Raw genomic sequence first — 26,235 nt, forward strand, 5'->3', positions numbered from 1 at the left:
GGATTTTTATATTCTCACAATGATGTAATTAAGTACCTTTGTCAATTATTTAATTTACTGGATTAGCCAAAAGCACATTCTTCTGTTATCACAATTATTTTTAGAAAATATACCATTACACAGAATTGTATGCGTATCACACACTCTTCAACTACATGTGAACAACTTTCGTTACTTTAAAAATTATAACGGGCAGTTTAAAATGCCAACTTTCTGTGTAGTCTGATTTGGCCCCTTCATGTGTCTTATTACCCGTCCCCCGTCCCCATCAGACAGCAAGCCGTTTTGAAAACCCATTTATTCACCTATTTGAGCAAAGTTCACATTTTCTTTTTTTCTGTTGCTGCTGTGACTATGGGTTCAAGGCAGTGGACATCAGGGCATGTCCAAATATTAAACGCACAAAAAGAGAAGACAAGGAAAACAAGGGGGCTGCAACAAATCAGTAAACAATATTAAAAAAGAAAAAAAAAAAAAATCAACATTCAAGAGACTTTACAGAGATTCATTTAATCCCAAGCATTTCAGGGGGATAGCTGTAGAGGGAAGAGCTCATACAAACACTTCACTGTACATACAGATTTACAGTGTGGGGACATGATGTATCCACCTCTGAATTGAGCACTATTCTGTACAACAAACAGCTGGGGGCCCTGTATGAGGGCCCTGCATCCCAACTCTACACCTGCACTGAATAACAAGGCGTGTACCAGATGGCCTACAGAGGTGTTTTAATATAAACTGATCAGAGTGCTGCCTCGTCTACTGTTAAGATGGTCATACAATATACTCTATTAATACTATTTATTACATAACATAAAATTTGGAATGCAGATTGCAGTGTAGGCAAACTGAACGCCACAGAAAGATTTATTCAGTCATTTTCAATGCAAACAATCAGGTTATAGAGCTGGGATGCAGACTGGACTGACAGAAGGGGAACTTGCATGAATTTCATTTTGCAGAATGTTTTGCCCTCCTCCACAAAATGCTGCATCTGTTCCTCAGATGGGGAAAAGATGGGGGGGGGTATGACATCACCAACCTTGTGGCTGAACAGTGTTGTGGTGAAGCAGGGGGCCGAGCTGCCCACGTTTCAACACCATGTGTCCCTTGTTTTGTAAAACCATACTTTGTTCTGATAATAAAATCAAAAGCATGAAAATAAAATGAAAGTATATATAACTCTTTCAGGTCCATCCTTTAAATGTATGATTGGCATTTCTCCTCATTTGTTCTCACTCCTCTTCGCTCTCGTTTTCATGCTCCATGTCTTCCTCTCCGTTGGCTTTGGAATCTGTTCTGTCTGGGTCGTCCTCTTCCTCGTCTGCTTCATCCTTCTTGTCTTCTTCCATTTTCTCCTCTGTCGCCTCCTCCTCCTCCTCCCAGTTCTGAGAAAGAGCAAAAGAAAAAAATATAAACAGTCTAATAAAAGCATGGTTCGTGAGCTTGGACTATTGTACAGCAGCAACAGTACGGCAGTACAGCCGGTTCTTCTTCTCTCCCAGTTTCATCTTTGCTTTCATCCATAGGAAGTTTTTTGTATTTATGTGGATATTCTGCATTCTGACCAGTGTCTCAGCTAAAAAAAAAAAAAAACACTGCCCCTCTCAGAGCTCTCTAGAGATCAGTAAGTTGGTGTCAGAAGAATGCCTGTTTTTCTCGGCTGGGACAAAATGCTTTGGTGGACACACGAAACATCTAATCAACCGACCAACCAGGAGGTGTCAGCCCTAGTTGTAGTATGTCTTCTTTGAACAGACACTTGTAGATCTGTCTCGACTTGCCAGTTTCTCATAACTTACATCAGAGTCGTCGCCGTCGTCAGGAAGACCTTCGTCACCAGAAGCCTCCTCTTCATCAGATGATTCTGTAAAGGGCACACAAAGGAAAACAAATCCATCAACTGATGCTGCTGCAAAAAAAAAGTGTTTCCAGCACATCAATGCTGGTACAACCCCTCCCACAGGAGGAAACCACAGCGAGGATGAAGAGAAAGGAAAAAGCCTCCCATGCCCTCTCTTATGTATAAATATCATGCGAGCGACGGCAGATATTTGCATTTCAATACCGTAGCGGGTCCGTTTGGTTATGACTACAATACCAACTGTGCAGAGCAGGAGGGAGGAATGTCAATATGATTCGCTGAGGCTACCTGCCTTATTAGGTCAGCCTGACATCATCAGCAGCCAACAGTGACTTTTATAAAGATATTACTAAATACTCCAACACAGTGTGTCATAATGTTAATATGCTTGTATGTTGTAGAAAAGGAAAGCAAGGCAGAGGTAATTATAACAAAAAGAACATGGAACATGTAATTTCTTGGGAACAGCCTCAGCAGAGAGGAAATTGTTTGTTCCTGAGCCACAATCACAAATAACACAATACAGGCTAATTGACATTTAAGGGGCTTTTACCAACAATACATGTTGGGTAACATGGATATGCACACATACCCACTGAAAGACAAGTGGCAGGAATACAGTGGAGGATGAAACATACTTGAAAGCCTATTACCGTTACTGGAACATGCAACCTCAATTCAATCGGGACAAAAAAAAAGGCATTTATTTTTTTTCTTTAACATTCCATTATCTGTGAGACTGTTGTACATTTACACAGGCCTTAATGTGATACTGCATTATGGCAGACATTTCACCAGCTACTCATGTTAGAAAAGTGTTAGTCAGTTCAAAATGAATGTTACCTACACAACAACAACCACTTCAATGAGAGCACAACAACAGTTTGTTACTGTCCACACAACCTGACTTAGTAGACTGAAGTCTGAAGCTTCCCATCTTCCTGTCAGATTCCCATGTTGGAGCCATAATAAGCCCAGTGCACATCAGCATCCACACAGGACTGTAACAACCTCCTGTTCATCAGTTCTCTTTATGAACTTTTCTGTTTTAAATGAACCTTCACATCCTGGACCACTGACAGGGGTATTGGAACTCAAAGAGCTGTTTAATTATTTCATGAAAGCCAATTTTCTACGTGGTTCAATAAAGCGTCTTATACAGTACGGTAATGAGAAATGAGAGCGAACAGAGCGGGGCCTTGTTGTTCCGCTCAAAGGGGAGGATCTGAACGCTGCCGGTCAGGTTGCCAGGCAACAGGAGTCATGTTTGCGTGCGGTGCATCGCCAAGAGTGGCTGCATGATGGCCAACGCTGGCTTCATAAATCTCAACTGATTCAGCGCGGACTTCATGAAGAGTCCTGAATGACTTGAGGTGAATCACTGAGATAATGAATGCCAGTCAGAATAATCAGACAACATTAGTCTGTCAGGGCAGCATCAGTATGACCTGTTGCACTGCAACTCCTGTCAATCACGCAGCTCAAATGTACAACTGAGCTAGACGTCAAAACGAGATAATTTTATTTCAGTCAGCTGCCACTCACACCACTCGTCACACTGAATCATTGCTGGCCCTGATAGCATGACCTACACTGTGACTCCACATCTGAAGAGACTAACAAACTGTGCTGCTACTGAGGAAGAAGGTTTTAAAGGCATCAGGGCAGCAGGCAAACAGAGGATTAGTAAGGCTGAACATAAAGAGGGACATAAGAACAAACACTCACCTTCTTCATACACCAGCTTAGCTGTGTGGTCAACATCTGTCACCCTGTTGCTGCTGTCACTTGTCGCCACCTAGTGGTGAAAGGGAAGCCATCCAGTATTAGAGATCCAATGAAGGATATGTGCAGACCATGATTCTATTCCATGTCACTTTTTAATTAAATTCACTGTCACAAAAAAAAGGGCATGTTATGCAATATGGAGCCATGTTTAGGTTAACAAAGATCACACTGATCTCACATTAATGAATGTTAGCCTTGTACTCTGCTCATCTGCAAGATAAAAACTGTTTCCATCAGCAAATTTTCTTGTACATTTTGAAGATTCGCATGACAAAAGATTGATGGAAACACCAGTGTGATGAAAAAAATGTTTTTGATGCACAAAAATGTTTTTATGCTCACTTGAGGTGGCTTCTGTCTTTTTCAGAAAAAAAAGTGAATGAGCTAAATGGGAGATGGAAACGCTGAATAAGTTCTGCTAAGTGCTCTAAACCAGTTGATGGAAATGTTCCAAATTTGCATTTATGCAAATTTGGAACATTTATTATATTATTTTATTTATTATTTTTATTATTTATTTTTATTTATTATTATTATATATATTATATTATTATTATATATTATTATATTATTATTTATTTATTATACATTTTGGAACAAACTTTAATTCAACATTTCAAAATTTTGCTCAGACTTTAATGGAAATATAGCTACTGTGTTTGTTCATCAGCCCGGTCCTTAAAGCAAACAGGCTTTTTTCAGTCCTGTTTTGGGACACTTGATCCAATCAGCGACTCTACATTTTCCTGACACCTTCATTGGATTAGGTGTGTCAGAGCAGAAGTGGAGCAAAGGCACTGACATGCATTGTTTCTGGAAAAATAAAAAGGACCTCTACAAGAGACAGCTCCAACAGTGATTTTAATGGTGCAAATTCATCGGTGCACACTGCTCTCAAGCAGATCGCCTGCTGACTGCTTTCTCCAGAAGGTCAGAAGCTGTCAACTTTGCATTTTGGGAACTGATAATCGTCCCCGTAGGTCCTTGTCCTTGTAAACCGCGCAGATGCGTCTTTGTCTGAATTTATTGTGTGATGATGTCGGGGACGGAGCTAAAACGTGTTTGGAAGAATATTTGTCCATTTTCATAAACAGATTGCAGCATCCAAGAGGACGTGAAAAGAACTTTTTGCCACAAGGTTACAACCATCAGCTCTGCATTTCTGGAACGGGCAGCAGTTCTTGTGGGACAGATGTGCCTGAGGACTGGGTTGGAAAGCACCAGCCAAAACTCAAGGTTAAAAATAATACCAGCAGACTGAAAAATGTATTCAGTTTTTAAAAATGAATTATAAAGAAAATTGAAAATCAGTTAAGGCCCGATTGTTTTTGACATTCTCTCCATTATGAACTGTATTTTTGCAGTATAGAAGGTTAAAGAGACACTAAACTAAAGGGTAAATTCAAGTATATTCCAACATAAAGAGAAAATGTGTCTTTTGAACATTAAAGTGAGCAAACATATTCAAGTAAAAAACATGAATGTGAAGCTGAGCAGAATATGCACTCTTCAATATATCCACTAGAGTAACTTGCTGACACAAAATCAACTGCTCACTCTTTAAACCCCTGTCAAGTTTTTCAACATTTTAGACATTTTTGGTACTAGCAGCGTTGCACAAAACTACTCAATGCACTCTGCACTCTAACAGTGATGTATCCAGAACATTACAGGACGAGAGAAAGGCAGTGAACTTCAGCATGAAAGATCATTTTGATACCACAGTGCCTGTTTTAAGTGCACCAAATGCAGAAATCCTTTCAGCACACAGGTGAAGCTCAGGAGTTCACAGTCAAGTTTAAAACCGTGAGCTGGGAGAGCATTGTGCACTTTGAGGGTGCTATTTTGGCACTACGCATCCAAGAGGGGATTTAAACACACCCTAAGACCCAATTCATACCCATTATATCTAGTACAAGATACAGATTTGTGTACATGGTGACACCTACCTGTGTCATTAGGAGATAGAGTTTCCCATGCAGCTTCGTTAGCTTGTGGAACATCTTGACTCTGCTCTCAATCATGTGATAAAGCACTCCCAGTTGGGTAACCAGGTCTGGCAGCTGTTGGGAAACACAGATCAGTTGGAGGTAAAAAAAAACACCCAAAACAAACAAACAAAAAAACCCATTTCAGCAGCACAAGCCAGCACTCAGTTTTTCTGGTCATAAATCTGGAAAAAACACTGCTTTGCTAAGGCGCATATGGAAATGTTAATACTGGGAGATTATGTTTGAAGTATATGAAGTAATTTCCAATGCTTAATTATGTCTTATAAGTAGATGCAGCATTTTTTGGTGTACAGATTTGTTTAAAAAATAAAAAACAATAAAAACACTATTGAGTGGTTAAAAACAATTTTAACCACTCAAGAATTGATGGAAATCTTCCAAAATATATCAAGACCTTGAGGAACACCGTAGTAAAATCCATGTTGTGATTTGGTTTAGCAAACTTTGGAAAGGGGAGCACTTCTGTTCTCGAAACTGGCTGTTTAGGGACCCCAGTGTGCAGAAATATTCAAATACATCATTTTAGTTTAGTGAAAATTACACTGGGGAAAATCACATGAGGTTGTTTGCATGAAAACTTCATGGGATTAGCATAAAATTGACATTTCTGTAAAAGGGGAGAGTCAAGGCTAACCACATAGCCTCTTTTCATACAGATATCTTGAGGTCAGAGGTCAAGGGACCAATTTGAAAATGTAAAGGGCAAGTGTTATTACGCTCCTGTTCCTGACAAGACATCATGACATGTTTGGTACCTATTTATTCCTGAGATCTAGTTTAATATGATAGCAGTGTTGTCAATGCAGCATTACGATTTGTCATTTGAAAATCAAAATATTAGCAGACTGATGGTGCTACGGGACAGCAGCACTGTGCAGGGTAAATGGACACCCTGGTATAGCTTAACTGGTAGTTATACAGATATTTTGGTCGTAGTAACACAAGCGGACAGATGCCTAATCTCTGCTGTGTGGTGGAGGTAATGGCTGTAGATCTAAATAAGATTAAAACATAAATGTTGACAAAGGAAGGAGCTATGCACAGAAGGATGCTGTGTGTTTGTTTGTATGCTTGTGTTGTTTAAACTGCCGTGTGCTGCGTTAGGGGAATCACATTATGCACCGTTTAGACCGTGGAGAGCCTTAAATGTGCATCTGAACAGAAGGCGTTGCAGAACAAGTCCAACAAGCTCCAAAAACAGGAGTCTGGTGGCCTCACAGCAGCAGTACGGGCACAATGACATGTTGGTAAAGTGGACTCACCGATGCCAGGTATGATGTGTGTTGCATGAGCACAGCCTTGAGCCACCGTACCATTAAAACCGCCCTGTAGGGAGGAGAAAATTAATATACTGTCAAGTGGGAACCAGAAGAGCCTTACTGTATATACACATTGGGGCTCATCAAAAATCACTGCCTGAATTGGTGACCTATGTCTATATGTACAAACACGGTCAACTGAAGCCAATTAAATGCTTCGACTTACGCATAAGGGTGACCTTGGAGCCTCTTTGTGAGCTACAGGAAAAGAGATAAAGAGCTGATTAAGAGCTGCAGTAAATCATTGAACTGAGTTAACAGAAGTTCACTCAGAAATCCTCACAGTGACATCCGATATGTGCGGCGTAAAGCAGCTCAGAGAAGACAAACAAAGGAATGAACCCTGACATGTGTCACAGAGGAATATGGAGCGGTTTGAACATGGCACAGAAAAACTGACTCACCTCTTCCACCAAAGGTAAAACAGCAGGGAGGGGTAGCCGAGCAACTGTTTTCTTTATCACCATGTCTTTACGAGTCTGGAGGACATTCTGTGGGAGAGAAAAGGGAAATTCTGAGTGAATACTGTTCACAAATAAAACAAAAAATAAAAAAACATGCAACCAATGTGGAAAAACTCCAGCCAGGGTGATGGTTTCCAAAACTAAATAAACTAAAAATAAAGTGCTTTAATACAGTTAAAAAACAAAACATTCCATAATTTTGTAACATCAGGTGCTTCACATTATAAATGAAACAAAAAAATGAAAATCTGTTGGTGCAATCCAGGCTAAACTTGTGGAAGTGCTTGATGAGCTCTGCCTTTGTGTCTTTCATCTTTCACAGACATCTCTTTTCGAGTGCATGATTGTCGGCCTCTTTGTGTTGAGCTCGGCGAGTGCCTCCTGCTTATCTGCGAGGAGAGCCTTGTACTTGCTGCAGCTCCTCTGTCGACTGAGCTGACTGGGAAGTAGAAGTAGGGCGCTGTCACCCCTGCAACCCTCAGAAGTCTCACACTCAGGGGCCCCCTCCAGGATTCAACAAGTTCCAAACCAGGTGTGAAGGGCTCCCTGCACACACACGGTTAATAGGCAATCCATTCTCCACTAAGCTCTGCTGATGGGTTCGCCGGGGGGAGTTTGGTTGTGTGAAGGCTTCAATCTACTTTTTCATGGCTGGAGCATGTCAGGGATCAAACACTCTAACCTAGCCTGTAGACCTCTTTTGGCTGGATGTGTGTCCTGGTGCTTAGAGAACTTTGTGACAGCCAGGTGGAGTGAGACTCTTGAATCCCCGTCTTTCTCAGTAGCTCATCTGTCTTGGCACCATACCCACATGCTTTGGCCATCCCATTCACAACTCCAAAGCCTACATTACATTGTGTGCAGAAACTGCTGTGGGAGGGTGGATTCTTCCAGGACTGTCAGAGCATCATCAGTTAGGAGATGAGCTTGACTGTGAGGGCGTGCACCTTCTTCTGTTTCCTTGGATGATGAATCTTGTGCCAGCAGATGGACATGCTCTGCATGATATTTCATCTGGTGGTTACTGCTCGGAACCTTTGTCTGTAGGAGACAGATCTCCCCGACAGGAGCAGTATTTGAAGTGCTGGCACGTCTCATCCAGCAGATTGATGACATGGCAGAGATGGGTCACATGCACACTGTTGGGCATCACACATTTCTGAAACTCTCTGTATGCTTTCAGGCAGCAGGCTGCATTACCTGTGACCACTGCTCAGATATCAGGGAGGTTCAGACTGAGCCCAGTATTGCTTGGGACAAGGTGGAAAAAGTTACATCTCCCCATGAAAATAACATTCATCAGGAAGTTCTAGTGAGTTCTTATTACTGAATCTTACTTGTCTTCTGAATTGTGCATCACATTTTCACTCGGTAGAACCTTTTTTTATTTGGCTACTTTTTTGGAACATGATGGGAGTGTCACAATTCTCCAAAAGCACAGTTCAGACCTCAGTTTGAGCCACGGTTAAGATAATACCTTGGTTCTTTTTCTCAAAGAAAGAATGAAAGGTTTTTTAAATCAACTAAAAAAAAGTAGATTAACTCTATAAATTCACTTCACATAAGTAAATGAAGAGGACAAGTCTACACACTGCTGACAACTGAATTTGACCATTTCTAAACTTCTAAATTGAACAAAAATGGTTCAGAAAATACATCATCAACACAGAGCTAACTTTCAATTAAATGAGATTAATTTAAGTATTGGGCGGTGCATTGGCTACGTCCAAGGCAGCTGGCAGTGGAATGTAATAAAGACACAGCATGTCTAATCTGTCAGAAGGTAACAGCAAAAAAAATTCCGTATCCAGGTTACGGAAGCTTTCTTTCACTGTAATGTGCCTGGAGTTAAACCACCTGTTGTTCACGGGCAGATGACTCCATTTTTATTATAAAATTCCTTCCATGTTTTCTGCATGATGTTTCACCCCTGTGGAGGCTCTTGATTGCACCAACATGAGTGGAATATTCAGGACATTCAGGTCAAACATTCAGACTGTGAAAAATGTTTCAGGGATTCAGTTATTAATTTTCCTACCCAAATCAATTTAACTTTTTGCTGGTGGAACATGCATTTTTAACCTTCTGGATGGCAAATGAGCCAAATCTGTGGGCAAAACAAACGTAGGAAATTCACTTTGGTTTTTCATCTATCAAAGCTGAATGTTTTATTTCAGAGCTCAGACTCTGAGGAGAACACTTACGTTTAGGATGTTGGGGTCGTTGCTCTCCAGTCCCTGTACCAACAGCACCGCAAAGTTGTCCGTCTGTAAAGAGGCCGTCCCCTTGGGAGCACCCTTCTGGGAGACTGTGGACAGGTCGATTTCACCAAGTCGCTCTGCTATTGACATCTACAGGAGAACAGAGTTATTTCAGGTCAACAAAATGGCAGAAGTTTAACGCCAATACCACATCACTGAAAACTAGTGAAAGCATGAAAAGCCAACAGGGCAGTACTATGCAGAATACTTTATACTTGAATAAGTCATTTTTTATCCAATGTAACCAGAATCTTGTGGATTTCAGAAAGGAGTCTATGTGTTCTCCTGTAGATTAAACTGTTCAATAAGAAGATGTAGTAATTAAGATGTAACAAGGCATTTAAGTAAATACATGAAGCTGTCCACAACTACTGCTGCAGATACACTGTTCTAAAAAAGTAAAAATGGGTCCTTTGGTTCACGTTTATCAAGACCGGCTTGTTCTGATCAGTGTGAGACTAATCTCTGCACCAACACTGTGGTGCAAACATTTTTGTATTTATTAAATAGTCTGGAGTCTGAGCCAAAAAGCCATCAGAGTGAGAAATGGAAAGAAGCAGTGAGCCACTGGTTTGGTGCAACATCATCAACACTGAACCCACCTCTTTGGTGTCGGTGTCTTTTTTCCTCTTCTCTGATCCCTGTGAGGTTCCCTTCACTGGGGCTTGGTGACCAGGAAGCCCTGGGACCAACACTCTGCTCTTGGCATTGACAATCGGGGTTTTCACCTGGAACACAAAGCAGAATGACGGGTTTTCATCTTTCAAAATGTATCCGCCGAGCATGAATTGATATAGGAGCATTAAAAGGGTCTGGAGAACATGCAAAGTCAATACTGGTCATCTTGACTCATTAATCAAAATAGGACCTGATTGTTACCTTGGAAACTGTGGTCTCCATTGAAAGGGACAAGCTGGTGTGAACATCCCGAGTCAAACAGACGTGTCTCTCTGCTGTGTCTATCTCCTGCACAGATAGGAGGAAGGACCATGGCAGGTAAATCAAGGGTGTGACCAACAAAGTATGTAAATGTTGATAATAATACAAACAGGATTTTTCTGAAGCTACCAAAGCTGATCAACACATTCAAATTATACAATTCACCAATACAGACTGACATCAAACATCAGGAATGTATAAACTAAATCTGACAGATAGTTACAGCTAAGACATCACTTATGCTGTTTGGCATTTAGTACAGTCGATGAACACCTAGATCAGATAGTATAAAGCAGATATATTAGGGCCGGGACTTTAAAGCGGTAAAAAAAAAATTTTGCGCCGCGGAACGTTTCTCACTGGATGAGTTTCAGGCGGGCCGATTATACTGGAGCACCAACTAACGTTCATGAGTTCAGAAAACAACAAACCACAGTGAACATGAACGAAGAAGCTGATGAGACTGTTTTGGTTGGCCCCCATGGATGGGAAATTTTGTTACAAAAAACGAACGGATGGAAGCGCTGATAAGGGCATGGTTGTGTTGCTATGCAACAAGGAATTCGCATATCACCGCAGCACATCGAGCCTCAAGTATCACCTCAATGCAAAACCTATAGCAGCTAGCGTCTGAATATGCCATCGCTACACTTGATGGCAAAAATTGCACTGGTCTGTTGGACTTGAACAAAAATAAACAATATTTTTGTTGCTTAAGCTTATGTATTCAGTCATTATTCAATGGTATACTAAAAATCCATGTGAAAAAAATTACTTCTCACTGTCCTTCTCAAATATTTATATGCGATTAAAATGCGATTAATTTCGATTAATTAATTACAAAGCCTCTAATTAATTAGATTCATTTTTTTTTAAATCGAGTCCCGGCCCTAAGATATATATAAAGCAGATATGGAGAAGAAGTGTGATTATAGAAGCTTACCACTTCATAGTGGTCTAATCCTTAAACACACATTCATTGTGTACTTACCACTTTCTCCATGACTGGCTGGAGGTGGTTCCCGTAGGCCAGCAGCAGAGTCCGTGCATCAGTTCCCAGGGCAGCGGCCAGCATTGGGATTGGCACCGGGGAGTCCTTTGTGTCCGTCATCTGCACCGTACACGAGGGTGACAACGGCTTCTTACAGGGCCTGTGTGTAGGTTTGGACACGCCATGAGCACGGCTAGTATGCAGCAGTGAATAAAATGTGGTAGATTAGACTTATTGTTCACAGGGTTCATACAGCTTTTTAGAGCTTATACCACCTCTCACTCTAGGAGACAAGAAATATGATAAGAGGATTTATTTTAAACACAAAAAAATTCAGTTTATATAAAACTGTAAATGAAACACCAGATTATGTGGGAAACCCAAACATTGTTTTTATTTATACTGAAATTCAAGCATATTTCTCACCTTGAAATCATTACTGTTAAAATTAGTATTTTCCATACTTTGTATGAACCCAGTGTTCAACACAAATTAAGATTTACTGCAGAGAGAAGTGAATATCTCTTGATTCAGGTCATGTGTTGGTCTTGCAATGTCCCCTAACAGCCATGAGGGGGCACACACACCAAATGTGAGCTACTAAACAGATAAATAATGACTTCCTCCACAGAGGTGCTTTGCATCTAAAAGTACACCTGTGCAGTTCAGAGTTGAACTTGAACAAATGAGTCCTTTCAGTTTACACACTGGTTTTCATTATATCCAATGTTTGGTTTTAGGTTTGGACAGAGAGAGAACAAGTTTAAAACTTAGGAGTAGAAAACAAAATGTCTTGTGAACAAAAGACATAGCTTTTCCCTCAAATGTTTCTCACAGTTACGTTAGTTATTTAACATATGTTGCCTCGTACAACATACAGTTGAGTTGAGAGCTTACCCATTTAAAAAGTGCTCAAAGAGATGCAGCTGCCCGTCCTTACACACCACTGCCAACCTCACCGCCTGTGTAAAACAAATAATACACACAAACATTTGCATAAGGTAATTGGTTAGAGAAAAAATGCAATATGTCTGTATAGCTCCAACATAATTACACCACAGGGAAACATTTTAGCAGCGCTTTAAGCAACTGCTTCAGTTCCATGCTCTCTCTCCAAACAATTTAATCGTTACACTCCTGGTGTACATTAAGACGTCTGCTAAAGTAATGCAATGTTGAGACATTCGTCCACTCTGACCTCTTCCTTGCTGTTGGACGTGACGAGGTCTACGTGTCGTGGCTCGTCCGTCAGTGTGAAGGACACCACTGAGTTCTTGTCCTTTCCATCTTCCCGTACTTGCCTGCAGTGAGACAACTTAATGTCAGTTCCATGAAAATAATCCTGGCAATCGAAGCTTGACAGCAACATAACTGGCTGTTAACGTGTACACTCACCAAACACTGAGCAGCCGATCGTGTGCAGCACCGGACAGGAAATAAAGACCGTTGCTGTCAGGAGGCCGCGTGGTGGCAAAGCACAGGGTCGTCACAGCTGTGGAGTGGCCTGTGAACTTCTGCACAGGGAACAATGACAAAGAGCAGACCAATCGAATCTTGTTTCTCTTCAACTAAACTGGGACCAGTTAGAGTGTGGCTTCTAGCAGACTGACATGCAAATCCAGAATAGTTGATCCTGGTCTAAGAAGACAACAAGTATGAATGGAAACCAGACACTCACCCTGTAAACCTCCTTGGTGTCCAAGTCCCACATCTTGATAATCTGACCAGCTGAGAGCAGCAGTTTGCCATCAGGACTCACACACAAGCTGGTCACTGCTGCACGGTCCGCCTTCCACTTACTGTGGAAACAAAGTCACAAAAGGCTTGTTCAGACTGCCGTTTCAAGCAGAGATATTCATGCCTCTGATGTTTCGCCTCCAATGTGAACGACCAAGAGGCGTAATGGGGGAAATCCCGGCTCTGTGCCGCCTTCAGAGAGTGACAGAGGCATTACATTAGGACCAACATCCAGGTAAAAAGAAAAGTGGAGCGCATCATCAAAACCACACCTCTCACTTGAGTGCAACAGTAATCAGCAAAATGCAGAACAACTTTGCAGAGTTTGTAGAATCTCTGCAGAGAGAAACAGCATGACTGGCAGATCTTCGTCGCTTATTGTACACGTATTGCTGCTGCCCTATTAAATGGCACTACCGTGTCCTTACACTCATCCACAATGCCAGATGTCAATGGCAATTCAGACTGTGGACGCCAGTTTTAAGGTTCGATGGCGAAATGACGGCAGAGCTTGTTACAGCACTTTTGCATTAACGCAGTATGAAAAGGGTTAATGACAACTGTTGGTGCATGTGTTAATGTATTTTGGGCTCATCTAACTGCATTTCATGGGATTTTGTTTATTTTATTGACTTTTTCACCCAGATCAGGAGCACCAGAAGCAACTGCTTTGGTCACCGCTGTCAGGTCTGAGCAGCACTTCCTCTGTTGAGTTTACAATCACAGCGTTTCTTTATATTTAAGTGACAAGCCTGAAACTTAACAGCTATATTCAAGAGCATACATTACACAAATAATATACAAACCATTTGCGGACCACAAATAGGCATCTAGTCAGGATTCATGGTGACATGATTTTACCTGCTGACTTAGCGGCTACTACATCAGCAGAGAAAAGGTGTTTACGATGAAATACAGTGAGAGTGAATGAGAATGTTCGAGCCTTCAATGTTATGGCTTGTTGGTGTATTGCACTGTTTGTGAGTGATGCGTCAGGTCCGGACGTCTCTGGTATTAGTTTCAACAACCAGAACGTGGGCCTGACCTATCACTGACTACTTAAGTCTAGAAATAACATGTACTGGACACTCTTTCTGAGCCAACTACAAGCACGTTTTCGTCTGGGAGGTGATTGTTTGACAGTATAAAAAGTAGCTGAAACTTTACAGCCATGAGAACAAAACAGATGGCGCACCGATAGAAAAGTTGATAGTTATTCATTGCCATAAATAACCAAGACAGCCTTTGTTTTTAAATCAAAACAGATATCCCTGTGAGAAAGAATCAATACGTTTTGGCACTCCATTCTGCAGAAGTGACTTGATGAAAACATCTCCAACAGCCAGTCTGTCATTTTCTTAAAAGGATTTTCACCCACTGTCACTTACAGAACAATACCAACCCTGTGATGTTTTTCTCCTGCACTTCAAATGGGTTTAGGACTTTTTTTTTTCTCATCACTGAAACTCAAGTAACTTCTGGTGGGTTTGCTTATGGTTATAATATCATTTTCCTGTTTGAATACACAAGTAAATAACCCTGGTACATTAAAAGGTGGAGAGGGAGTCCATAACTGGGACCAAGCTTCATTGAAGGATTGTTCATGTCGTTCAAACAAATGCCGTTTCTGTTTGACGGATAAACAATGGCAACAGAATCTATTGTATGATTTTAAACACCTGCCAGTCAATCTGAAACCCTGCATCCAAAAATGTTGGGACACATTGAAAAACATACAACAGAATGCAATGATTTGCAAATCCTTTGACCTACATTCCATTGAGTACAGTTGCACTTAGACTTTTGTTGTTGGTCCATGTTGGGATGAATTGAGGTCTACCAAATCCTGTTCCTAAACTTTCTCCGACAACGGTTCCAGACCAACCTTCCAATTTCCAAACATATACAGATGTCTGCCATTGGTGGAGAAGTTTAGGGTTTTTGCATTATAACGTTGTTGCCATGCCTAATATGACTAAACATTATAAAAGTATTAGTTTTGAGAAAAAGCAGTCGAGCAATAAGGGCTGCACTTTAGTGAGCAGATTGTTTTCACCAGTCAGTACATGGGTCATTAGAGACATTAAGATGAAAAGTGATAGATTAATCACATTGTACGTTTTACAATGCTGTTAGAACAGCATGTCAGCCTTGTTGGTATTTGTGCTGAGTTTGAACAGAAGGGGATATTTGGACTGAAAAAGGAAATATTTAGATTACAGGCTTAATTTTTGCCTGGTTGCTATATTTGCTTTCATCGGCTACAATAAGAAATGTCACCGGAGGCAGGTCATGTCCTCTGTCGTTAATTGGTGGCATTCGATAAAACAGCAAAAAGGAAACTGCTGTCAGATTTATGTGCCCTCTGCAAGCCTGTGTCTGTACTAATCAAAGATTGCTTGCAGTTGAAAAGACGCTCTGTAATACTAGTGTACAGAGTGTGTTTTTGTATTTAAACAAGACCTACGGAGAAGAAAAAAAATGCAGTAAAAGTGTAAAAAAGTATTTCTGACTGAAGCTGCCTCTGGATGTTATGTGTTCATGGTTAGTACAGCTTTTTAAGAGTAAATTTCAAGCACTTTCAAGGTCCCTAAACCAAATATATCCAGATTTTCAAAGCATTTGTTATCCCACAAATTGTTACTACAAATTCAATTGCTAAAAATAACTTGCCAGTTGAATTTATTCCCAAAGCAATCGATGTATGTGTTTATTTCATTTATATAACCAGCTGTTCCTAATAAATTCTATTTAATGTTTTGATTAGGATTATTTAATGCTAACAAATTTCCAGAGCAAGGGATCAACAGGGGACTTATTTTATCAGGTTAGCTCAACTGGTGTGACCACAAAAAAATTAGTTTCATTTCATCTATTTAAATGATTTTAGGTTTATATCCAAGTCATTGTGAAGTTCAAACACTCAATTATAATGAAAATCAAGCATTTTTGGAAGGAATATACTCCCGAAATTGAAGTCTTAAGCATTTTCCAAACTTCCAAGACTTTGTATTAACCCTCTATGCCATTTTCTCATAAATCTAACAGCAAATGCAACATTGTTACTCAATTTAGCAAATGTGTTTGGTTTAACTAGTTCTGAATGGACTCAGGAGCGCCTCCTACAATATTCCTTATTATTTTTAAATTCTATCTCCAATAAACTAGATACAGACCTTCGCGCCTTGCCCGTCTGCAGGTCCCACTCTATGATGTTTGTGTCATCTGAGCCGCTGTATAATAAACTGTCTTCAGGGTGCCACTGGACACAATTCACTCCTCCACTGTGGCCTCCATCCTGGCGGAGACAGACAATTATAGGTTAGCAGGGGTACACAAATGGTAAATTATCACTATTATAATACAATACTAATGATTTTTTTTAAAAAATGTTTTTCTTTTTTACACAGATTAATTTCCAGGTTCTCCATGGGCCAATATATAATTTTGGGAATCTCAAAAACAACATTTGTACCATCTTAAATTTAATTTCCCTTTTATAGGATGTACAAAGGCTGTTCCAAAAATGTCGGGACATTGTCTTTACCATAATTAAATTGTGATAATGTATTCATCCTGTTTGACATATATTCACTTGAAAACTACAAAGACAGTAAATTTCATGTTCAAACTGGTGATATTTTGTCTTTAGAAGTGCACATTATAGTTCTGAATATAATACATTGTGAAGTTTTTAAATTAAACTTTTATGTCATTTGTGTTGTAGTCTACAAGCCAGGATTAGTGGTTTATCCAAAGCAGGTCGGCCAATTTGGCCTTTTCATGATGATAGTTATCTTATTTTTTTGCATCGGAGAAAATCAAACAACTTTACACATTTAACACAACTTCCCAACTTAATAGGAACCTTTACTTAGCACTGTTATTGTTTACAGTGTCTGTTTGCTCAAGTAACTTATTTACATTTTTTAGAAAATGGACCAAGTAAATAAATATCCATAATTAATAACACAAAAAGGCTTGGGAAGAAACAAAAGTTTAAATCTTTACATGACTTCAATCGTCCTAATGTATCAATCACTATGCAGAATGTAGGTGTTAAGACTTACCAGAGTACAGTGCAGTGCTCCCTTTGCTGTACTGTAGATAAGCACAGTACCCGCTGCTGTGCCCATCGCCAACAGGTCTGCCTTCTCCTCCACCTGCCCTGCCTCTGATTTCCTCTTCTTCCTCTGAGGCCCCTCCTGAAAACAAAGCACTATATCATGTAAACCTACCTAAATATTTTCCAATAATGATACATGTGAAATGATCCAGTTGGGAGGCAATATCTCTGCTTGTATCAAAAGCTCCTTTATTCCACTAAGTGGGTTAATATTCAACACCAGCAAACAAGACATTTTTTCTGACTGCTGCTTAATAATATTTTAACTGAAATAAAATTGCATTATTTGCATGCTCAACAACCTCTTAAGTAGTGGACACTAATGTAAAATGGGTCACACATTTGAGACACTACTAAAAAACATAACTACAACTAAAAGTTTACATTTGTGCCACAACCGAAACATATTTACTTGAGTGAAACGGTGAACTAGTTAATGCACTGGGGTGAAACTTTTTGAACCTCTCGAACTAGAAGAAGTGTCATGGTGGCACACGCTTCTCAAGCTGAATGCTAAGTTGAATAACGGGTTTATTTGCCGTATTAACGTTCTCAACAGACTGAAAAAATAAATGGTCAGATAATTTTACTAATGATAAATGTTCTTTGGAGTTAATTCACCCTGAAATACCAAATTAAAATAATGTCCATGTTTTCTTCACTACCATGTGGGGCTAACATGTGCGTCCTGCGCAGCTGCTGAAAGCTAACTGCTAACGTGGCTCCCTACTAACCAAGTCTGTGTCGGATACATGAAAGCGTCAGTATTAACACATAGCAGAAGCTTCCACGCTTTCTGTAAAATTTAATTTGGCAATACTGACACTTTCTCATTTGTATTGTATGCACTTTAAAAGGAAACTACCATAGACTGCTTGCTCGGGCCTCACTAGCTACTGATGCTAACAGCAGAGAATTCAGCCTCACGTACCTTGACTGTCCGGCATGGTCCCCAAGCTATGCAGATACAAGTGGCGCTCAAATGGGCTGAAGGCACGTATTCTTGGTGAACTGTTTTACTATCTGTGTTCCAAATGCGAAGTCTGCCATCCTGGGCACACAATGCTAAGTACTGTCGTGATTTTGGTGAAAAAACGCAGGGTAGCTGCAGCGCAGAGCTGCCAGTATCGGCCGCCATTTCTGAGCCACTGCTTGCGTCTGCGTGCGTGGTTTACACAAACCACGTGTGGACCGCTGGGGACATGCGCGGTAGAGCGTCGGAGCCCCGCCCTCCTGCTACCGCTACCACACAACAAGCGTCCGTCATGCTGCATTCAGGGCTCCTCGTAACATCCAAAGCTTCACCTAGTTCTTAACGGCAATGACTCAGGAAGGAAAGTGAGCTATCCCCGGTACCTCTGTTTGATTGTCGCGGTGATTGTGGATCTCTATTTGCTTTTGCTTTAAAAAAAAAAAAAAAAAAAGTCTGAATAATTTTTAAAAAGGTAAGATATCTTTATTCTTAGAGGTGTTATATTTTGTTAAGACAATTTGTAATTCTGTATATTTCCATATGTTTGTGTTTATTGTTTAAGTCTTTAAATTGTTTAAGTTTGTATATTTTTGTCTATTTAAAAAAAGTATATTTTTTACGCTCGTATACTTTTTAAGTCTATCTTTTCATAAGTCTATATATTTTTTAAGTTTTATATTTTCGTATGTCTGTACTTTAACATATTTTCAACTATATTGTATTTCTTTCTATTCTTGGTTGGATTAACTAATATTTAGGCTACTTTTATTTTTCTCATCACGTTTTGGATACCATAATTGCTACTAATACGATTTTGTTATTGTACATGAATGCATCAACAACCAATGAAGTTTTCTACTGAGAATATACTGAGAATCCCTACTTTTGTAGATCTGTCTTCAAGCCAAAACCAGGTCATAGGCTATTTGCATTTTACGTAGCCCACGTTCATTAATTAATGTGGCAATAATCTAACATTTTTTTTCTGTGGCTCCAGTATTACAAAAAAAAAGTGGGCCACGTATTCCCATTTGAAAGACATAAAACTAAATAACACAACAATTACAGTGTTGAAACAGCTGAATTTTCAGCGTACAATGCATTTAAACTTGGATAAGCAAGGGTATAAAAAAATTAAGGATGTAATGTCGCCCTCTGCTGGTACACGTAAATCACTACATCGGTCGCTGAGTTATGACGTGAATCACGTGTGTTTTTCCAGCATGGTGACCTCCGTCTCTTTATACACCCATAGCAAATACAGCCGGGTGGGAGAAATGAAGACCGACGAATTGTTGTTACACTATAAGTGGAGTAAGTGAACTTTCAAGCAGGTGTACTGCTACAATAATGCTATAATGATACGTATTTCGCTGGCGATTTTATTATATTTTACAACTGTAGCTGTCATTTTCTATTTTTCATCTGCTTTTAATGCACTCGCTAGGATCTCAGGACACAACTTTGATTTAATTAATATATTATTTTATAGTTTAAAGTAATGGCTGCGCAGATGCCCTTTTCTGGACTCCTGTTTATGCACAAACTGGTAAGAATTAGCACATTCAGTCAAAGACACCTCAGTAGGCACATACTCCATGAATCTAGGAGGGTGACAAGAGCTTTTTCAACTGCTTCTGTGAACTGTAACGAGAATAAGGGAGACATCTCGGACTCATCAGTCCCAAGCACCAAGCTGACCTCCAGGCAAGAACTGCTGTCTAGAAGGAGGCGACCCCTGTCCCCCCTGGAGAGGATCAGCAGCCTGCTGCCCCAGGATGCCCTGAGTGACGAGGTGATGCAGCTGAGGGAGCAGACCGAGCAAGAAGACACAAACACCCAGGTAGTATCAGACACACAAGAGGAAGGAGGACATGCAGAAGTCCCAAAAGAGGACGATCAAGAGACCCAGCATGCATCAGATGCAGCAATGGAGACAAAAACTCCAGACACTCAGTTAAACTCAGCTGAAAAAAGTTTATCCCCCACTCCTCCTGGGGAGCGTTTGCTTGAGTTCGGGGAGCTGCTTGTCGCTGAGTATCATAAGAAGGGCCGGGTGGAGTTCAGGAAGATGTTTAAGCTTCAGCCAGGGACTCGTCTTATGAGCAGCTGGGGGATTATTATGCACAAGGATATAGCCGGGCTGCCTGCAGGTAGCTTCCTAAAGACAAGCAAAGGGGATTTCATCTTCATACGTCGGTCCAGTCTGGAGGATTATGTACTGTTTATGAAGAGGGGGCCAGCCATCACCTACCCTAAGGTACAGTGTCTGTTTGTGTGTCAGAAGCCCACATGTGTTCCTGTTTCACTGTCTCAGGTTGATCATTTGTTCTCTGTTCTAGATGATATTTTGTCTCTTGCTCTTTCTTCTCCCAGGATGCAGCGACGATGCTGATGATGATGGATATCACAGAGGGAGACTACGTGTTGGAGTCAGGATCTGGATCCGGGGCCATGTCTCTGTTCCTGTCCAGAGCAGGTTTGGACCCATCATACTTCTGTCTGTCTCACTTTGACTGTCTTGCATTAGGACTGAAATGAAATTATAGAGTGACAGAGTTTATATTAGAGGTGTACCAATACTGGATTTTTGGGGCTGATGGCAATATTGGGGGACAAAAATCTAATTAAAAAAAATTAGATATCAATGTATTGGTCGATATTCTTGTATATATCATTACTCTTACACTCATATATATAATGTATCCACAGAATGGGCTAAGTGGTTCATACAGTTGCTGTTTTATGTTCCAAAATGCAAATTTGACTTTATTTTTGAAAAGCAGCTCAACCTGGATTCCACTGTGTTCCGTGTTTAGGTACAATTTAGCCACCTGAACTCTCGTGGCAGTTCTACAGAGGCAAAAGAACAGTTGCTTTGTTTTTAACCAGAGCCGATAGCCAATATATTAGTCCAATCTCCCATCACTGCTATACAAATTCACCATTTTCGAATTAACCAAACATCTTTTTCTGCATTGTAGTCTATAAAATAACAACATTTGATATTGACACATATAAAACAACACATATGCCAATATGATATATCTTTGATGAGGAAATGTCGGCCGAGAATCAACTGATATATCCAGTGATAGTCTATATGTCAGGTGATTAACTGTTAGGATGTTTTACAGTGCAATGGGGAAAAGTGGCTAAAATGACCTAAAAACAAATTATGCAAATCATGGAATTCTGTATGTTTTGTATTCCTGCATACTAGGGTTGTCACGATACTAAAACTTTCAACTCGATACCGATACTCAGGAAAATATTCGATACTCGATACCATTTTCGATAGACCCAAACATTGAACAGAAATATTTTTATTAACAAGAAAAATGCAACATGTAAAATTTAACAGAACCACAGGTTAAATATTTATAATAAAAAACAGTTGTGCAAAAGTAAACTGCAACTATGTTAACAAGCTTCAGGTCTGTGGTATGGCAAAAAATAAATAGATACAATAAACAATAACAATTAGAACAATATCTTGAAGTTGTATGCTGTGCACAATATTAGGCAAGAGCATACCTTGGGTTTAGCTGCTTAATAAGTTGTTGGGACCCAGGTTTCTCCACGGTGTAAATAGGAACCTGATCCATACATATGTACTCTGCCACAGCTCTGTTTATTTTCATAGCTTCTGGGGACTTGGCATAATATTTTGGCGGTATCGATACTTTTGAAAATGAGTATTGTATCCAGATACAACGTTTTAGTATCGATACTTTTTTGAGTATCGATACTTTTGACAACCCTACTGCATACTGTAATGAAATGTCTGTCTGAATAGAAGAGGTTTGACATTTCAGTATGTTTTCCCCAGTTGGCAGTAAGGGCAGCGTGCTGAGTGTGGAGGTCAGGGAGGACCACCACAAGATAGCCATGTTTAACTACAAGCGCTGGAGGAAAGCGTGGAGTCTTCGGCGAGGAGACGAGTGGCCCGACAACGTCCACTTTCACAACACTGACCTCCGAACTGAGTCCTCGCTCCTCACTGCTCGGGGGTTCAACGCGGTCAGTGTCTGGTTTAAAGAACACTTCATAAACAGACAGTGAGACAGTGATCTGATCGTTCATCACATGGGTTCTGTCTGTTACAGGTTGCTCTCGACATGGTCAACCCTCACCTGGTTTTACCCACAGTGTTTCCACATCTGCACAATGGAGCTGTGTGTGCCGTCTACATCGCCAAGTGTGTATGTTTGAAACTACAGATGCTTAGCTTAGCTTAGCATAATGGCTGGAAACACGGAAACTGTTAGCCCGAGTCTGTCCAAAGGTACCAAAAAGGTCGGTAACACTTTATATTAAGGTCCTTGTAATAACCATTAATTAACAAGTAATAAGGCCCTTGTAAGTCCTTACAAAATGCTTATTAACATTATTGTGTGTTTATAAGCTTATATAAGTGTTAATAATGGCATTACAAACACCCATGACCCCCCCATTATGTCTTTGCCATGCCTTTATTAATCTTATTTTGTTTGCTTATTGATATTAAAATATACTTTATTGCTCATCTATTATAAGTTAAATATAAGTTAACTATGCTTTTTGCAACTACCGGATCTAAAGCGAGAACAATGCCTTATTACTTGTTAATTAATGGTTATTAAGGACCTTATTATAAAGCGTTACCAAAAGGTCTAAGCAAACCCCACTTTTTGGACCATGTTTGAACTGATATGGTATGAATTGTGTTTAAACCAAATAGGCAAAAATAAATCCCACTTGTAGAAGGTTAAAAGTAGGATATGGCTTGATTGACATAGTGTTCAAAATGTGAAATTTAGATTGTCTTGATTGCATAAGAATAAGAGAGAAAATAGGATGAAGGCAGAACAAAAAGAAGCTAGAAGACCTGATCGTAAGTGTCGTGACAGTGTGAACCATACTCATGTTGGTTCTGGACACGACCTGAAACAAATGTTCACTTTACACTACGGTGGAAGAAGCATTTAGATCTTTACATAAGTAAAAGTATTAATACCCCACAAAAAATGTCTCCATTACAAGCCAAAGTCCAGAACTTTGCATTTTCTTCTAATGTTGCAACAGAGCAGACACTTAACTGCTCTCTCTCTGTAACACAGTATCACACAGGTTATGGAACTGCTGGAAGGCATTCGATGGTTGGCGCTCCCTTTGCTGTGTGAACGCATCATCGAGGTACCCATCAGATATTGGGTGGTGGCTCCGGCCCTCAAGAAAGACGGGAACTACTGCGTGAGGAAAGCCCCAATCTTGAACAAAGACCAGAGGGAAGAGGAGGAAGAGGAGGAAGAGGAGGAAGAGGAGGAAGAGGAGGAGGAGGAGGAGGAGGAGGAGGAGGAGTCAGATGAGGCTGATGAAGCTGATGAAGGTGATCTAAAGTGACACCATAGAACTGTGTGATTGTGATTGTGATTATTTTGTCATTATTTATATTCTTTTACTGTCATATTTCAGAAGAGATGACCAAAGAGAAACACCCAGCCTTCGGGAGCATCCCCTACATAGCCAGACCTCATCCTGAGCAGTTAAGCCACACAGGTCAGATGTGACTCCATAAGATAAGAGATGACTTCATTTATCCCGCAGTGGGGAAATATAGTTGTTACAGCAGCTCAAGATACAGACACATAGATACAGAAAACAGAATAAAGAATATAAAAATAAGACATACACATACATTCTATACATACATTTCTCCCATTTGGCATTTATTATTAATATATATTTTTTGCGTTTGTTTTCCTGAAAGTACTTTGCATTTTACAGATATTGCACATTGGAGAAAACATATTTTAGCATGTTAAATTGCTTAAATAAGTTGTTGCATATAGTAGTATGAACATCAATAAATAAATATATTTAAATATATGTAAAGATATACACAGTATAGTTTAAGTGGTAAATGACATATATACGGTATTATATAGAAAAATACTTGTAGCACCCTATAATGTAATAATTTCCTGATAATGTAATAACGCCTGGAAATGTAATAAAAGTTTGCACTTAATTCGATCGAAAATGTAATAAAACCCAAAAATGTAATAACTTCACCAATAATGTAATAAAATATCCCGACTGATATTTGGTTATTATATCTCTTTCAATGCCAAATTGACATCTTACTCTATGTCAACTCCTTTTTGGGGTTTGTACAGGGTTTCTGAAGTTGAATGTTATTTCTAAGATTAAAGATTTAAATCCCGTTTTATTGATGTGACATAATTTCTGCAACACTGTCTGCTGGTAATGTCAGTAACATGTTTATATCAGATTTTCCATTATACAGTCACTAGTGTTGTGATGCTTTTGATATGTTAAGTTATTTTATTACATTATTGGTGAAGTTATTACATTGTTGGGTTTTCTTACATTTTCGATCGAGTTAAGCGCACATTTTATTACATTGTCAGGAAATTATATTATAATCGACGGCTGTGGCTCAGTTGATAGAGCGGTTGTATACTGATCGGAAGGTTGGTGGCCTACATGCTGAAGTATCCTTGATATTGAACCCCAAATTGCTCCCGATGCTGCGTTCATCGATGTATTAATTAATTGCCAATGGTGTCAGGTGGCACCAGTGTGTCCTGGTAGCCCCTAACACCAGTATTAATGTGTGTGTGAACGGGTGAATGAGCGTAGCGTGTAGTGTAAAGCACTTTGGATGAAAGCGCATTCCAGTGCGCTGCATTTACCATTTACATTATAAGGTGCTACAGGCTTAAGATAAGCTTAATTTGGTTAGATGTAAACAGAGATAGTGCAAATAAACCAGTAAGGTGACCTGGTGGAATAAGGTCACTTTACTGGTTTTATTCAAAACCCAGGAGGTAGTGTTGGCTCACTAACAGGCACAGTGGCAACAATATCAAAAACACCCAGTAGAAACCAACTATGTGACGTATAGCTGCTGAACTTTGATTCAGCCAACGTTGTTGACTATTTCATTTAACATTTCTCAGTCTAACAGTACGTGATGATGTAGATTTAATCTATGTCTGCTTTTCCATTTTCAGCATTCCTGGTGCAGCTGAGGAAGTGTGTGCGGTAGCTGTTCTGACTGTGGAACCTCGGACAAAAAGAGTGTTACATACTAACCAAATTATTACTGTAAATCATTTGAGAATAAAGGTGGTCAAAATGTTCAGAGTACTTTCTTGATATGCATTTTAATGAAAAGTCTGTGTTGTAAAAATCCTAGACAATAAATTATCAGTGAACTGGCCCTGTATGTATGGATCAATATGAATATACATGTTCATTTCATGCATGTAAAGAGCAATATATTTGCAAAAAATGCTTGATTTATTAACAATCCGCTTGATGTTTTCAACCTCAAATCTAAAAAGGTGGGGATCACTTACAAATGCCCTTTTGACATTAAATCTAAAACTGTACAAAGACAATAGAGGTGCATCTCAATACATTAGAATATTATGGAAAAGTCCATTTCCAGTAGTTCAAGTCAAATAGCCCCAACAAAGTATTGAGTGCATATATATGGACATACTTTTCAGAGGCCAACATTTCCATATTAAACATACTTAAAAACTGGTTAAGTTAAGGTTACTTAAAAATTGGTCTTTTGTAATTCAATTTTTTTGAGACCCTGAAATTTAGGTCCCCATTAAATGTAAGCCATAATCATAATTAGAAGAAATTAAATAACTGTTATTTTCACAATTGAATAACTGACAAACTTTTCCATGATATTCTAATTCATTGAGATGCACCTGTATATTAAACTGAACA

At 39.7% G+C, this 26,235-nt stretch overlaps 2 protein-coding genes across 3 annotated transcripts; one reads left to right on the top strand and one right to left on the bottom strand.

The window, feature by feature from the left end:
* Nucleotides 1–280: 280 nt before the first annotated feature.
* On the bottom strand, nucleotides 281–18,676 carry wdr43 (WD repeat domain 43). The gene is made up of 18 exons (XM_059353237.1): nucleotides 18,436–18,676; nucleotides 17,449–17,583; nucleotides 16,555–16,676; nucleotides 13,320–13,440; nucleotides 13,037–13,155; nucleotides 12,840–12,942; nucleotides 12,539–12,603; nucleotides 11,642–11,801; nucleotides 10,591–10,677; nucleotides 10,314–10,439; nucleotides 9,655–9,801; nucleotides 7,391–7,477; nucleotides 7,153–7,184; nucleotides 6,930–6,993; nucleotides 5,605–5,718; nucleotides 3,596–3,665; nucleotides 1,806–1,870; nucleotides 281–1,391 (listed from the first exon to the last, which is right to left on the bottom strand). The coding sequence occupies exons 1-18, from the start codon at nucleotides 18,640–18,642 to the stop codon at nucleotides 1,239–1,241; spliced, it is 1,977 nt and encodes a 658-aa protein (XP_059209220.1). The 5' UTR covers nucleotides 18,643–18,676; the 3' UTR covers nucleotides 281–1,238.
* A 473-nt stretch (nucleotides 18,677–19,149) lies between these two features.
* On the top strand, nucleotides 19,150–25,708 carry trmt61b (tRNA methyltransferase 61B). 2 transcript variants are annotated; one of them, XM_059353239.1, is made up of 7 exons: nucleotides 19,150–20,737; nucleotides 20,854–20,956; nucleotides 22,310–22,500; nucleotides 22,587–22,678; nucleotides 23,580–23,774; nucleotides 23,930–24,018; nucleotides 25,500–25,708. In XM_059353239.1, exons 1-7 carry the CDS (start codon nucleotides 19,979–19,981, stop codon nucleotides 25,532–25,534), a joined length of 1,464 nt encoding a protein of 487 aa, XP_059209222.1. In that variant the 5' UTR covers nucleotides 19,150–19,978; the 3' UTR covers nucleotides 25,535–25,708. The 2 variants fall into 2 exon arrangements, with proteins under 2 accessions (XP_059209222.1, XP_059209221.1); XM_059353238.1 differs by lacking the exons at nucleotides 23,930–24,018; nucleotides 25,500–25,708 and having other exon boundaries at nucleotides 22,587–22,682; nucleotides 23,580–23,780.
* The last annotated feature ends 527 nt before the right edge of the window (nucleotides 25,709–26,235 follow it).

Source organism: Centropristis striata, chromosome 16 (assembly GCF_030273125.1).
Source record: "Centropristis striata isolate RG_2023a ecotype Rhode Island chromosome 16, C.striata_1.0, whole genome shotgun sequence".
NCBI classification, from domain to species: Eukaryota; Metazoa; Chordata; class Actinopteri; order Perciformes; family Serranidae; genus Centropristis; species Centropristis striata.

What these genes read in the sequence shown, in the direction of transcription:
- wdr43 (XM_059353237.1), bottom strand. Translation starts at nt 18,642, where the DNA reads ATGGCGGCCGATACTGGCAGCTCTGCGCTGCAGCTACCCTGCGTTTTT. An exon ending in CGTCCAACAGCAAGGAAGAG is followed by an intron (nt 12,604 to 12,839) that starts GTCAGAGTGGAC and finishes TGTTTTACACAG; the next exon opens with GCGGTGAGGTTGGCAGTGGT. An exon ending in TAAGCTGGTGTATGAAGAAG is followed by an intron (nt 1,871 to 3,595) that starts GTGAGTGTTTGT and finishes TGCCCTTTACAG; the next exon opens with AATCATCTGATGAAGAGGAG.
- trmt61b (XM_059353239.1), top strand. Translation starts at nt 19,979, where the DNA reads ATGGCTGCGCAGATGCCCTTTTCTGGACTCCTGTTTATGCACAAACTG. An exon ending in CAGCCATCACCTACCCTAAG is followed by an intron (nt 20,738 to 20,853) that starts GTACAGTGTCTG and finishes TTCTTCTCCCAG; the next exon opens with GATGCAGCGACGATGCTGAT. An exon ending in TGAGCAGTTAAGCCACACAG is followed by an intron (nt 24,019 to 25,499) that starts GTCAGATGTGAC and finishes TTCCATTTTCAG; the next exon opens with CATTCCTGGTGCAGCTGAGG.